This window comes from Eurosta solidaginis, chromosome 1 (genome assembly GCF_040869045.1).
Source record: "Eurosta solidaginis isolate ZX-2024a chromosome 1, ASM4086904v1, whole genome shotgun sequence".
Taxonomy (NCBI): Eukaryota; Metazoa; Arthropoda; class Insecta; order Diptera; family Tephritidae; genus Eurosta; species Eurosta solidaginis.
Window position 1 is genome coordinate 286,835,517 of NC_090319.1, and position 15,314 is coordinate 286,850,830.

General features: G+C 40.0%; 2 protein-coding genes across 2 annotated transcripts; both read left to right on the forward strand.

Annotated features, from left to right (window-relative positions):
* The first annotated feature begins 3,884 nt into the window (after nucleotides 1–3,884).
* Nucleotides 3,885–6,787, forward strand: LOC137243379 (uncharacterized). Its single transcript, XM_067771124.1, has 3 exons — nucleotides 3,885–4,537; nucleotides 6,351–6,505; nucleotides 6,568–6,787. Exons 1-3 carry the CDS (start codon nucleotides 3,922–3,924, stop codon nucleotides 6,658–6,660), a joined length of 864 nt encoding a protein of 287 aa, XP_067627225.1. The 5' UTR covers nucleotides 3,885–3,921; the 3' UTR covers nucleotides 6,661–6,787.
* A 2,593-nt stretch (nucleotides 6,788–9,380) lies between these two features.
* Polr1E (RNA polymerase I subunit E) lies at nucleotides 9,381–11,753 on the forward strand. Its single transcript, XM_067771135.1, has 5 exons — nucleotides 9,381–9,550; nucleotides 9,621–9,826; nucleotides 9,896–10,305; nucleotides 10,933–11,157; nucleotides 11,401–11,753. Exons 1-5 carry the CDS (start codon nucleotides 9,484–9,486, stop codon nucleotides 11,648–11,650), a joined length of 1,158 nt encoding a protein of 385 aa, XP_067627236.1. The 5' UTR covers nucleotides 9,381–9,483; the 3' UTR covers nucleotides 11,651–11,753.
* Nucleotides 11,754–15,314: the final 3,561 nt, after the last annotated feature.

Sequence of the window (15,314 nt, forward strand, 5' to 3'; positions counted from 1 at the left end):
AGCATGAACCATGATAATATCAGACGAAGCGACTACAGGAGTGTTCGAGAGAAAAGTTCTTCGAAAGATTTACAGAACTCCGCCCACGAAAATATTTTTATCCGACCCCGTCTATGGTAGCAGAGGAAGAGGGTGGCCCCCACCCGCTGGAAGGACCAGGAGGAAAATGAGATCAATTTCCTTAGTGTGACCAATTGGAGACAGTTATCCCAACAAAGAAACGACTGGCCCGACTTGTATGGATATGTACGGCCATATGCGTTTAAACGGTTAGGCGCCAATTAAGTAAGTAAGTGGTGACCTGTAAGAGATGACCTATAAAAGGGACTTGGTTAAGTTATATTGTGCGGTAGCAACCCCAATACAGGAAGCTCCTGCGGCAGAATGATGTAAGCGAACAAAGTCGATCAGGACTATGGATAAAACCTCCTGCGATAAAAGTGACACGAGATAAAAATACTTTGGCCCTATTCTTGAAAAAGGTGCACAGTCAGGCATGAAGTGACTCGTTGATTGCAGCGCAACTTTTTACATACAGTAGAAGTAAAAAAGCACGTACCGGACGTCTATTTGACAATGACCCTTGAGAGCTCCAGGCGCTATAGAGAGATTATTTCCGTTGAACCCAGTAATTTCGGTAGATCGGCTGTTATCCACTTCCGCCCAGAGCTGTGTCACTACGTTGCAATTGCTCAGCTGGGCCGTACAGGAACACACCACAGGTGATCAGCGAAACTCTGAATTCCATATATTCCTCTACTTCCGAGCTTTAATAGGACGCTTGGCTATTCGAGTAGATTTTACACTTTCTAACGGTAGTAGCACTGTATAGCATCCCATTGACCGCATACGTAATCGCTGCAAATACGCTGGAGGCTGCCACAGCAATCGGGCAGCTTGGAAATGCGGCTTACACTGACCTACTGATAAAAACTCCCACCAAGCTTCCTAACCAATTTGGATCTTTCCGTGAACTAGTTAACTAGTCTACCTCCTCAAGTGAGTCCCTCTCCCAAATAATCTTTCGAAAGAATTAATATGTTGAAACTTGTACAAAATTGTAAAAAAAATAAATGCAAGGCGCGATAACTTCCAAAGAGTTTTGAGGCCGAGCTTCTCTTCCATTTTGCGTCGTGCTCCTTTAATTTTCGCTGCAAATTGGCGGGACGGTTCCTACTTGTCTTATGTCGACTCCGAACTGTATCTGCAAGGCAAATAAGTTTTCACTGAGAAGCTTTTCAAGGCATAAATACACTCCGAGTGTTTGCCAAATCACTGCCGAGGGGCGACCCCGCTTAGAAAAACTACTTTCTAATTGAAATAACTTGTTTCTAAATTTTAAATGTTTTTTTGACCGGGAACTGAACCCATGACCTTCGGCGTGGTAGGCGGAGCACGCTACAACCGCACCACGGCCGCCGCTATCCTCCCTATCTAGCTATCCTACCAGAGAGGAATTGGATGTTGGTAAGATGACCGAGGTCAAGAACTTTTAACACAAAGTACGTCGAATATTACATTCAAAGCCAAGATAGGTGTTGTTCTAAGAGCGCCACTGTTACTAACCAGCGCTATCCGTCATACTGACCCGAACATATTAGTAGATAATTTTCGGAAAGTTGGCTGGACTACCATTTCATTAAACCAGTGTAGTGCCCTTAGAAAAGACACGCTGGCTCCTACAGATGCCCTCCCCCCCCTCCAGCAGCAGTATTCAGCAACCTAGGTTTTCTTGGTCTTATCCGCAACATATGGCATGCAGAATAGTTTTCTGTGCCAAATAATCCCTAGAAATTTTTGATATTATTAGAAAGTACCAGCGGCGGGAGTCCAATGAAGGAAATCCATGGTGGAGAAGGAGAAAAGCTTTGTTACTGCTTTTGGAATATCCGCTTTTACAATGTAAGGTCTCCTTCCGCGTTGAGTTCGTTGCAGTTCAAAATGCGGTAATCCGTATAAAAAGATGCATCAAGAGCAACCAAAAGAATTACATCGGAAAAGGCAGCGTAGCAATCGGGTATAAAAAGATGTAATATTTAGCACTTTCTGCTAATTAACTTGCAACGGTTGACGTTGTTTAAGCAAAACGGGTTGTACAATTTTAAAGGGGTGTTTCAATATGTATATTAGTGAAGCAAGTTAAATATACAAATAAATTTAAGGCACGATAACCTCCGAAGATATTTTGTGCCAGGCTTGTCTTCCAATTACCGTCGTGCTACTCTTAATTTTTCCTACAAATTGGCGAGACGGGACCTACATGTTTATGCCCACTCCGAACGGCATCTGGAAGGCAGATGAGTTTTCACTGGGAAACTTTTCATGGCCCAAATGCACTCGGAATGCTTGCCAAATCACTGTCAAGGGAAGACCACGCTCTTAGAAAAACTATATTTTAATTTAAAAAAAATTATTTCTAAAATTTTTATTTCGCATTGCACGCGGAGCGAACCCAGGTTCTTCGGTGTGGTAGGCGGAGCACGCTACCACCACACTACGGCGGACGCCGTACGGTGGGGTATTTGATCAATCTAGCTGGCCAAAACTAAAACAGCAGTTATTTCTGTTAAAAACGTGGTTGCCTCACTTCATTGTTATGAAAGGAAATTTTTGACAGTAAATTCATGGTGTTCCGCGCAGAATTACTTGGAGCGAGCCTCCGGTTTCGGAGGGACCCGGGGTCATTTTTTGGCATTACATGAGATATGTATGTATGTCAATATGGGTATCAAACGAAAAGTATTTTACTCCGCATTTCTATTAACACTTTTGAATAGGGTTGCCACTTAAGGTTGCCAGCTCACCTCCTTTTTTTATATTTCTTTGTATATGCACTACCATCTCGGAAACGGCTTGACCGATTTGAATCAAATTTGGTACATCGATATAGTATTATATTTTAAGACTTTTCACCTAGGTGTTGCCACTGAGCATCTTTTCACAAGGTTGCCACCTTTTGCCAAAGAGGTATCAGTCTCTTACAAAATTGATCACCGCTCAAAAAATCGCGGGTATGCGCAGCCGTTTTTGTTATTAAACTTTGAAACAAACATAAGCTAATTGTATTGCCAAAAAATTAATGGCATGATATACCATGAAAAAAGATATATCTTTTTGTTTGAAAGGGTTTTAAAAAATTTAATATTGAAAATTAGTAGCAATACAAGTAGAATAACTCAGTTAAAGCATGCGGTATAAAAAATCTAACATATTAATTAAAAACACATTTACCTGTCCTAAAAGAAAATTGAACTAGACTTGATTAAGGCTAAACAAGTGAACAAGTACTTAGGTTAGAACTATTTATTACTTTTTAATACAAAAATACATCGAACTGCACACAATTTTTATACAACTTTAGATGTGCGCGGTTAGCTCCGTTGACGTTGCCGATGGGTTTTGGTGTACGTATACTATTCAGTGGACATCTAGGAACGCCAGGGAGAGTATTTAAAAATAGATTTCTGCAATGAAACTCAAATGTGGCCTACATTTTAAAACAAGATTTGTAAGAGATTTATTTGCGCCATTAATTTGATTATTTTATGGCTTCTATTAATATCTCCATAAGAGCTGCCCATTTGTGTTCTTCTTAACAGTTAGAAGTGCAAATAAAGACCAGATTATAGAGCTATGGGATTGTAGCAGGCAAGACCGCATCCAGGGAGCCATGAGATATTAGAAATCGTTAGGCATTCAGCCCATCTGCATCAACTAAAAGTGCTGTGTATCTATTGAGGCACCCTTGTATGTAGGTTAATTCGTAATCAGAGGGCGTGAAATGCACTCAACATTGTCATGCAGAATAATTATTTAAAATTTGTACATGCCTACATACAACCATACAACTACGGATGCACCAAATTAAAGTGTATCATTCAACACTGCAGATCTTATTTTAGTTGTACAGTAAGATTGGAAATGGAAATGTTGAAAATGTGTCTGCAAAATTCAAGTATCCTCATCTTCTTGCTACTATTTGTAATTATTCAATTAATTCAAGCCAAGGATGAATCAAAAGGATCTAACAAGCATAAAAATCAAGATGGAGCTACCGCGATTCTAACAACACCCAGTCCAGAATGGCTAGAATATCAGCGAGAACGCTTTAGTAATGCAAAGGACGTAGAAAGTATTCGCAAAATGCTAGATCCAGCTTCGCAGTTGTTAAAAAATCAGAAAGATCAAGTAGTTAGTCCACAACCGACGCAACTCGTAGAGCATTCGAATAAGCATAGTACGCATGTTGAGGAAACGGTCGGAAATACACACAAAGTTGAGGCAACGACAAGTGATGATGACAATAAAAGCGATGATGATGATAATGATGATGATGACGACGATGAAAAGCGGTCTAAAGAGGGGAACTCAAATCTTTTAATGTACGCAATAAAAGATATCAAATATCCAACATTGCGTGGGTTTATAGGTTTCCTAAAGCGTTTGAAACGTAGCTGGTTCAAACAGTCAGCAAAGACTATCGAACAAAGAGTTAGTGATCTAAAACGTTTGAAGACAAAGCTAATGTTTTTAATAGGTAAGTGACTGAACACAATAGCGCAATTTACTACATCAAAATGAGTGGGAAAGCTCCTTCAATAAATCTTAGGTTTTTGTTTGATATCCTGAAAATTAATCTTCCTCGAAGATGTTTTACCAACGGGTTGAGACTGAAGGACTTCGTCGCGGTTTGAAATATGGAGATCTTCGACAGTGTTCGGTGTGTGCGTCCTCGAGCTACTACTTTGTGACAGCCAAGTACCGCACACGCCACTGCGCAGCGATGAAAACGCGGACAGTAACACGAGGATCGTTATATGAGAGTGCAATACTCGAGCTGAAGATGTGGTAGAGCTTTGGAAGCACTTTTCTGATTCACTGCATAATGCCACCATAAGTTTCCATCGAACCAGGGAAAATGGTGCAATGGCGAATGTTGTTGCATCGAGAAAGGCTGCTGCATTTAGTGCCATGCTGCGTGCTAGCTCAGCAACGCGCTATGTGGAGGGTGCGAGGAGCTACTGATGCTGGCTGACAGGAATAATGTCTAAAAATTCTACCATGGGTTAATTTCTGGGGTATGATAATGGCGACTGAATGTGCTTAGATAGCGAGGGAGAGGAAGAACCTGATATCACAGTCCCTGTGGACCAAATGAAAGGGACAAGATCCCGGCTAAAATTTAACAAAGGGCCTGGTATTCACTCCCCGCTGTTCACATACGCAGGCGATGAGTCAGTAAAGCACATGCACCAAATACTAGATAGGAATTTAAGAGTACTCTTCCTTATTCACAAGAAAGTAGAAAAATGTTATATTTAGACTGAAAGCCAAACATCGATTAACTGGTTGGAGCTTTTCAGTGCGTCTTCAGACCTGATAAGTCAACTATCGGGCAGATCTTCACGGTATGCCAACTTCTAAAAAAGTGTCTTCTTGTCCTCTTGACCTCAAAGCAACTTTCAGCTCCGCGAAAAATAGTTGCTGAATACCGTTATAATTGTGTTCTCAGAAAAGCTTACAAGGATTTGCCAAATGACATTGAGCAAAGGCACCAGCTCTGGAAGTATAGGTTCAGGTTAACTTCTAAGAGCCAATCGAAACCAAATGAGTTTGTAGACAAGGCGACTCCCTATCCTGTGACTTATTTAACCTGAAGCTGAAGAAGATAATTCTAGCAGCAAATGTTATATTAGAGCGTACAACTGCTTTGGTATGCTAATGAAGTCATAGCTTTTGCTATCCTTTAATGGGAAAAAGGCGGAGAAAGTGAAGGATGTATTATCCGATCAGTCATGGTCTTGTTTTTCGAATAAAGATGATCCAGCTAAGGAAGAATTCATATCGAGACCCCTTTTGTTAAACATTGGATGGCTGGGATGACAAGTGGGGGGACTTTATATCCCATGGTGCCCCCAATTTCCTTCATTTTGAAGACTGGCTCGAAAGAATGTTGGAAAGAAAAATATAGCTTCTCAATACAAAACAGGTATATAACAATTTTAAAAATCGGTTACACTGAAACACTATCAACACGAGCTTTAAATATAGGGGCGGATTTTTACAACTTTTTTCGGACGAGGTTTGACGCAGTCTAATGTCCATTGTATGTATTTTAGTCATTATCTGCATCTATGCTGAGTCGCCGTGTAGCCTGTCAGCAGAATGAATCGAAGTATAATTTATCTGCTACCAGGAGGGCCAGTCTATTACAATAGTCCCATCGCATTTGAACGTCTTATTACAACTATTTTAAACCGGTTCTACAGAGATCTCGACAGTAAAATAGGTCGACAATAGACAATAGTGAATAGAGAATACAATTTATCATTTTATTAAATCCCTCACAGAAGATCGGTTTAATATTATTTGGGCGCCCAAGGAGTATGCGCGTCGCAGTAAGCGTGGCTTATTGGAAGAATCCAATCTCAACTTTCCTCCGGAAGCAGCTTTAATGAGCATTAACTTTCTGACATTTGCGGTGTTCTTAATTAAACTTGTGCTAGTGAGTATTTATTGTTAATTTTATATTTGAAAAAGGTTTCAAAATGTTTGGATTTCTCACAGCAAGTGGTACATATTATCAAGAGCAAGCATTACAAACTTAGCGGATTGGGACTCGGATTGACCGATACAGATACGATGACGAAAGTTGTATAAACATTTAGTTATTATGGTAGAAGATATAAGGGCAGTTCACAAGAGTTGTTTCCATGGTTTCCAAAATAAAATTTGATTAAACCGAATAGGAGACCTTGTAAATTGCCTTAAAGCTTAATAAAGTTGTATGGAGCTATAATAAGAACTTCCGAAATGTATTTTGAGATTTTCCATTTTAAAGGGTTCTAAATATATGTATATGTACTAAATCTCACATATGGAGGATGGAGCCGTGTGTAGACGAAAGTGAGAGTGAAAGACCATGATCGTCATGAGATTAGCCAGAGCAATTATTTTACAAACGGTTCGAGCAGCCCACTATATGCTGGGTATCCACCGATTGGTGTTGAATTCCTAGGAGAAGGCGACAACCTGGCGGGGTCGGTTCTAGCCAACTGTGAGTTGAACCTGACATATTATCCAGAACGAAGTTGAGTCGGTCAGAGTGACTCAAGTTGTTGCTGTTGTTGTATCGATAAGCACACTCCCGAAGGTATTGGGGAGTGTTATCGATGTTGACGGTCCTTTTCCGGGTACAGGTCCGGTGCGCTCCGGTAGCAAGCACCATTAGGAGACCACATGACACCTCCTACGACATCCTGCACTCCCATCCCCTATATGCATGCGGAGCTTGGGGTCGCAAGAGCCTCGCCTGCTAAAGAAACAGAACAGGATTCGTCACGGGTTGGTGAGGCTAACAATTGGGTTGGAGAACTATAAATTACCTTTGCAACCCCTTGAAAGAACTGCGCTTCACAACCGCTTGAATTAGTTTTGTATTTTAGTCGCCTCTTACGACAGGTATACTTGCCGCGGGTATATTTTAAGCCCACTAACCCGCTGGGAAACTCGTGTCTCCCAGGTTAGTCTATTTTCCTCTTCTGCAAGGGTTGGACAGTGTATGTTTATAACGGGGTTCACCGGACGCGACCTAGCATACCTTACCAAGTCAGTGTGGAGTATGCTTAGGGCCTTCTTATGCTGATTTGCAACAAACGGCTGAGCTGGTAAGTGCCGAATCTTATCGGTACTGGCCCCCACCGAGTTGTTGTTGTTGTTGTTGTAGCAATGCTCGCCCCACCTAATAGCCGCGACCGATCACAAATTGTCATCAATATCCTCTAACGGGAGTCCAAGGAAACTTGCCGTTTCAACAGGGGTGGACCATAAGGAAAGGGGTGTTAGAGGCGTTGGTTCCACATTACAATTGAAGAGATGGTTGGTGTCATGTGGGGACACATTGCAAGCGGGGCATACATTTTGCATGTCCTGTTACAGTATCCAGAACGAAGTTGAGCAAGAGTGACACGCGTTTCCCTGGGGAGTATGCGTTCCTCTTCCGCAAGTTTTGGATAATTTTCGTTAAGCACTGGATTCACCGGGCAATTCCCGGCATAAAGGTCCGACGCCTGTTTATGGAGTTCACCAAGGACCTGCTTGTGTTTTTTCACTTCATACGGCTGGGTTCTCAGGTGCCGTATTTCCTCAAAATGCTTACAGAGATGACTCCTTAAGCCCCTAGGCGGTGCTGGTTCATCAATCAGATGTCTTTTGGGATGCCCAGGTTTCTGGGTATTCAACAGGAACTGTTTGGTCAGCATCTCATTTCTCTCCCTGATGGGGAGTATTCTCGCCTCATTATGCAGATGGTGTTCTGGGGACATAAGAAGACAGCCCGTGACGATTCTGAGAGCAGTATTTTGGCAGGCCTGTAGTTTCTTCCAGTGGGTGATTTTTAGGCTTGGCGACCATATGGGTGACGCGTAGCACGTAATCGGCTGGCTAATTGCTTTGTATGTAGTCATGAGCGTTTCTTTATCTTTTCCCCAAGTACTGCCAGCGAGGGATTTGAGGATTTTGTTACGGCTCTGAATTCTCGGAACAATTGCGGCTGCATGCTCACCAAAATGTAGATCCTGATCAAACGTCACACCCAAGATTTTGGGGTGTAGGACAGTCGGTAGCGTAGTGCCATCGACATGGATGTTCAAAATAGACGACATTTGGGACGTCCATGTTGTAAATAAGGTCGCGGAAGATTTAGTCGGTGATAATGCCATGTTTCGCGAGGCCCCCACCGAGTCGCTAGAAGCTGTTGAACCCGTTGAAGTTAGCTGCCTTCCTACGGTTTGGGGAGAACCGACCCGTAGTTTCCATCGCGGTCAGTCCCCCGGTTGTACCTGAAATTGCGGCTGCCTCTTCCCTTGGCTCGGAGTGGCCAGATCGTGAGACCCCTGTCACAGCCGCGGGAAGACAGGTCGCCGTGCCCGCGCTTGGTCCGCGTTCAGCATCGGCAGGTGCGGTGGCGTTCGCCGTTGCCAGCGCAACTCCACCCGCAGCCGTACTGGTGCCAACCCCAACCAAGCCGCTATTTCCTCTTTTTGAGGCCCCCTTAACCCCTGTTGCATTCGCGCCCTAAGGGCCCCGCACCGCGCCAAGGTTCCTACCCGTCGCGAGGGGGCCGTTTGTTACATCTACCAAATTTTTGGACGCATATTAGCAGTCGACCCTTGTTCTACCCAACAATTTTTCCCCGCCATCGGGTTATTGATACTGAGCTCGACCGCTGGTCTAGACTTCTACTATTATTTAGAGCAGTGGTAGTGAAAGTAATCACTCAACAGTCAACAGTCGTGTTCGCTGAAAGCGTCAAATTAAAATACATATTCTTCACTCGTAGAAACAAACAATGGTTTAAACACAGTCTTAGCTCAGCTGATTACCATATGTTAAGTATCCATTGAAATCTTCACGTGCGGTTTTTCGTAAACCAAATATTTGTTTAATTAATATTAAATAATTCGGGTTTCCTGAAGAAAAACAATGAAGGGGAAAGCAACCGTAGGAAGTGTGTTTAAGCGAACGCGAACCACACCGATGCCCACCATACGTAAGAGTTTGTGATCATTTTATTCGGGATATGAAATGTAATACCTTTCTTTACATATCATGCGCTTTAGTTAAATTTCAAAATGGAAAATTGGCTGCTGTTAGCAAGGATGCTACACAATTTTGTCATCTCTTGCGGAAACGAGAAGGTAAATCGTCCGCAAAGGTGGCTATGGTGACTGCTAACGATCAAATCTATCTGGGTGAGTTGGATCGGGGAGAAGGGGATGCACTTACAGATATGTACATTTGTGTGCGCAATAAATTATCAGACAAGGTATATAAATTTAATACTTTTCAATTTTTTTCGCAATATTTTAACCAACATTACCATTCACATAAATAGGTACGCATAATACCCATTGAACAAGCTACCCTCACCAATCATATCTACAAAACTATCGAACAAAAACCATTACCCCAATTGACTGCGGAGCACACCAAAGCAGTATTGATGAAAAAATTTGGTGGGCGCAAAGCGGCGCGTTTTGCAGCTAATCAAGAGAGTAACAAAGTTCATATCGATGTATTAAAAAATGATTTGGAAAATACAATAGCCGAAAGCGAATTACATGGCGATGATGAAGAAATCTCCAATAAGGAGCATAATTATAACCTTTTACGTCCTAAATTCAATAAGGATGCTAAGAAGATAGATGAAATATATGATGTATACGATGTCGTACCGGCAGAGCTGCTGGAGAGGCTGGATGAAGAATCGAAAGTTGTATATTCTACACCCATTAACAAGTTGCCGTAAGTTAATTTAATTTTAAAAGAAAATCTTATAATAATTTTACACCTAGTTTTTATACCCGGCTGGGCTTGGCATAGTCTTCAATATATCATAATAAATGTGCGCTTTGTCAATTAGGTAAAAAAGATCGGTTGGTCAATATCCATACCGTATTCCTATTTGCAAAATTAAAGTAAATTTGAAATCTCATAGTAACACTTAAGATGATAATCGCATAAATGTGATATGAAGTACTCTCATATTCTTTAAATTCATTCATACTTACAACTCTTTAACGATTGGGTCAAAGCTCCCTGCTCTTCGATTGGATGGCCTCCTCAACAAGTTATATATTTTATAATGATAATAAACAAATTCTATCTAGTTCGAAAAATCAATTTTCAACTGACGTAAAAATATTACCCTTCAATTGCTTCCTGAATTGAGCTTTTAATTGTTTTGCGGTTCTAACGCACTCAAATTTAGTAAAATGGTAGTATGTGCTTAACAAATATTTTAAATCTAAAATTAATTGTTTAATCTTTTGGAATTTTCTGTAATTGTCTTGAAATGAAAAGCTGGGTATATAATGTTTAAACCATACCGAATTTAAATTTCATTTTCCTGTATCGTGTTTTTCTTAATAGTTTACAATCTGAGTACTTATGCAGCTGTATTAAAAGCATACAAGATTGCACGCCAACTCCAGAGGGCTTCTTACATATAAAACTAATCATTTATATGGATTCTTTGATGAATTTGCTTAAATCGCACCAACGTTCATTGAAAACCATGGAACTATCGGGTATTACAGAGAAGGTAGAAACTGATATACGTACACGTTTCTCTGATCCAAATTCATCCAAACCTTTGTAAGTATATTTTAAATTATAATCATATCCCCAGCTGAGTCGATGATGAACCATTTTCAAAATTGAGCTGAAAAGGGCTTTTACGAGTACTTTATAGAAGAGCCTCATATCTCATTTGAACACAATTTTGATAACATACATATCCCCAGATAAGGTTATCTTCTGCTCAGCCTGCGATATCCCCGCTTAAACATTAGATAGATATTAGATTATTTTCAATTTTATGTTTTAATTGTTTTTCAGCTCTCGTACTTCTTACAGCTCAGAGAAGGCTTTATGCTATTTCATAGTACTTGCTTTTCTAATAAGTGAAAATTTTACTGTGGATGCGAACTTGTTATCCCAAGAATTGTGTGTCTCAAAGAAAAAATTATTAAAATTGGCACATATCGCTAGTGCACATGCAGCACCGAATTCAAATTTTTTGACATTACGGTTACCCAGTAAAATGACTGCCTTGTCGTCGGGCTTCTCCAGAAAGTCAAAGAAATAATTTTACATATTATTGTGAATAGTGTACACAACTTTGGTCTGTCCTTATGCTCTTTTGCAAATAAATTTCAATTAAAAAGAATTAATAATGGTCATTGGTTCAAGCAATATGTTTTTGTTGTTTTCGTTGGTTGTGATGATTGAACTTGTTGGTCAGGCTCACTTCGAAGGGTTCGAAAAAGATACAAAGCAAACTCATCCTTTAAACAAACCTAGATATTGTTATGGAAGTTCACAGAAAATACAAAAATAACTATGCAAACATGGTAAAGATAAACAGCCTTGTCGTTGTTGTTGTAGCAGTGGAATGGTGTTACACTGAACACGATAAAGAGCCTTAGCACATAGATGTCGGACGTTATCTTTTTGGAAACAAACACAAGGCCTTGCCTTCTTGTTCGGAACACGGAATAACAGATTTTCTTTAAAAGCTTTTGTAGCAGCTGCGATAAAGAGAGTTGCGCTTATTCAGCCATCTATGTTAATTTTCAGAAGTTACACCGATCAGTTACAAAAGCAGAAACAAATACAAATTGCAGAACCAATTGGTTTGCATACTGGAAATTCAGTGCTACTTTGAACTGAGTAGGCAATTTGAAAGTTCTTTATCGGCAAACAAAAATCAAGCTCTGTTGTTTTGTTGTTGTAGCAGTGCTTCGCTACATCCAATAGGTGCGTCAGATCACGAATTGTCACCCCCAGCGGGTTAGGGGGTTAGAATCAGTGAACTGCAAAAATCACAATTTTCTTGATTTAATCAAACACTAAAACGCATTCAATTTCAATCATGCGAATAAACTCATATTGAAAAGCTCATAATTGAATAAACTCAGCATCTGTCTTTACAAGACTCTGTTAGCATGATTGCGATCGAATGACCAACAGGTTTTGCGTACGATTGTATTGATCAAACGAAGGCAAGCGGAGAATAAAATCAAAGCACGAGAATTAGGCAAACAAACAGAATCGTAATTGGTTTATTGCTTTGCTTGTAAGCATTTTACTTTGCTTGAATTTGTTTTAATTTTTTGTATGTTTTACTTTTATTTTGCGGCATATGTTAAATATGTATTAAACTTTAAACTAATAACTAAATGTTTAAAAAAAAATAAATAAATAAAAAAAAATAAATGTATAATCAAAAAGTCAATAAATAGTTAAAAAAAAAAACACAAAATTGGAAAGAAGAAAAATTTACATTTAAAAAAAAAAATATATAACTGTTATATATTAAAGTAAAAATGTATACTAAGATATAAAATTTTCAGGAAAAAAAAGAAGAGTGGAAAAAAAGAAAAAAATTTATTTAAAAAAAAATTAATAAATAACAAGTAAGGAAGGCTAAGTTCGGGTGTAACCGGACATTACATACTCAGTTGAGAGCTGTGGAGACAAAGTAAGGGAAAATCACCATGTTGTAAAAAGAATCTAGGGTAACCCTGGAATGTGTTTGTATGACATGTGTATCAAATGGAAGGTATTAAAGAGTATTTTAAGAGGAATTGGGCCATAGTTCTATAGATGGACGCCATTTAGGGATATCGCCATAAAGGTGGGCCAGGCTTGACTCTAGAATTTGTTTGTACGATAAAGGTATTAATGAGTATTTTTAAAGGGCGTGGGCCTAAGTTCTATAGATGGACACCGTTTCGAGATATCGCCATAAAGATGGATCAGGGGTGACTCTAGAATTTGTTTGTACAATATGAGTATCAAAAGAAAGGTGTTAATGAGTATTTTAAGAGGGCGTAGGCCTTAGTTCGATATGTGGACGCCTTTTCGAGATATCGCCATAAAGGTGGACCAGGGGTGACTCTAGAATTTGTTTGTACGATATGGGTATCAAATGAAAGGTGTTAATGAGTATTTTAAAAAGGTGTGGGCCTTAGTTCTATATGTGGACGCCTTTTCGAGATATCGCCATAAACGTGGACCAGGGGTGACTCTAGAATTTGTTTGCACGATATGGGTATCAAATGAAAGGTGTTAATGAGTATTTTAAAAGGGCGTGGGCCTTAGTTCTATAGGTGGACGCCTTTTCGAAATATCGTCATAAAGGTGGACCAGGGGTGACTCTAGAATTGGTTGTACGATATGGGTATCAAATGAAAGGTGTTAATGAGTATTTCAAAAAGGTGTGGGCTTTAGTTCTCTATGTGGACGCCTTTTCGAGATATCGCCATAAACGTGGACCAGGGGTGAATCTAGAATTTGTTTGTACGATATGGGTATCAAATGAAAGGTGTTAATGAGTATTTTAAAAGGGCGTGGGCCTTAGTTCTATAGGTGGACGCCTTTTCGAAATATCACCATAAAGGTGGACCAGGGGTGCCTCTAGAATTTGTTTGTACGATATGGGTATCAAATGAAAGGTGTTAATGAGTATTTTAAAAAGGTTTGGGCCTTAGTTCTATATGTGGACGCCTTTTCGAGATATCGCCATAAACGTGGCCAGGGATGACTCTAGAATTTGTTTGTACGATATGGGTATCAAATGAAAGGTGTTAATGAGTATTTCAAAAAGGTGTGGGCTTTAGTTCTCTATGTGGACGCCTTTTCGAGATATCGCCATAAACGTGGACCAGGGGTGACTCTAGAATTTGTTTGTACGATATGGGTATCAAATGAAAGGTGTTAATGAGCATTTTAAAAGGGCGTGGGCCTTAGTTCTATAGGTGGACGCCTTTTCGAAATATCACCATAAAGGTGGACCAGGGGTGACTCTAGAATTTGTTTGTACGATATGGGTATCAAATGAGAGGTGTTAATGAGTATTTTAAAAAGGTTTGGGCCTTAGTTCTATATGTGGACGCCTTTTCGAGATATCGCCATAAACGTTTCCAGGGATGACTCTAGAATTTGTTTGTACGATATGGGTATCAAATGAAAGGTGTTAATGAGTATTTTAAAAAGGTGTTAGCCTTAGTTCTATATGTGGACGCCTTTTCGAGATATCGCCATAAACGTGGCCAGGGATGACTCTAGAATTTGTTTGTACGATATGGGTATCAAATGAAAGGTGTTAACGAGTATTTTAAAAAGGTGTTAGCTTTAGTTCTATATGTGGACGCCTTTTCGAGATATCGCCAAAAACGTGGACCAGGGGTGACTCTAGAATGTGTTTGTACGATATGGGTATCAAATGAAAGGCGTTAATGAGTATTTTAAAAGGGCGTGGGCCTTAGTTCTATAGGTGGACGCCTTTTCGAAATATCGCCATAAAGGTGGACCAGGGGTGACTCTAGAATTTGTTTGTACGATATGGGTATCAAATGAAAGGTGTTAATGAGTATTTTAAAAAGGTTTGGGCCTTAGTTCTATATGTGGACGCCTTTTCGAGATATCGCCATAAACGTGGACCAGGGGTGACTCTAGAATTTGTTTGTACGATATGGGTATCAAATGAAAGGTGTTAATGAGTATTTTAAAAAGGTTTGGGCCTTAGTTCTATATGTGGACGCCTTTTCGAGATATCGCCATAAACGTGGACCAGGGGTGACTCTAGAATTTGTTTGTACGATATGGCTATCAAATGAAAGGTGTTTATGAGTATTTTAAAAAGGTGTTAGCCTTAGTTCTATATGTGGACGCCTTTTCGAGATATCGCCATAAAGGTGGACCAGGGGTGACTCTAGAATTTGTTTGTACGATATGGGTATCAAATG

Bases quoted from the DNA above. Each gene is read 5' to 3' on its own strand.
- LOC137243379 (XM_067771124.1), top strand. From the start codon at position 3,922: ATGGAAATGTTGAAAATGTGTCTGCAAAATTCAAGTATCCTCATCTTC. The intron at 4,538-6,350 runs GTAAGTGACTGA...AATCCCTCACAG, and splicing joins AAAGCTAATGTTTTTAATAG to AAGATCGGTTTAATATTATT. The intron at 6,506-6,567 runs GTGAGTATTTAT...GATTTCTCACAG, and splicing joins TCTTAATTAAACTTGTGCTA to CAAGTGGTACATATTATCAA.
- Polr1E (XM_067771135.1), top strand. From the start codon at position 9,484: ATGAAGGGGAAAGCAACCGTAGGAAGTGTGTTTAAGCGAACGCGAACC. The intron at 9,551-9,620 runs GTAAGAGTTTGT...CATGCGCTTTAG, and splicing joins CACACCGATGCCCACCATAC to TTAAATTTCAAAATGGAAAA. The intron at 10,306-10,932 runs GTAAGTTAATTT...TTTTCTTAATAG, and splicing joins ACACCCATTAACAAGTTGCC to TTTACAATCTGAGTACTTAT.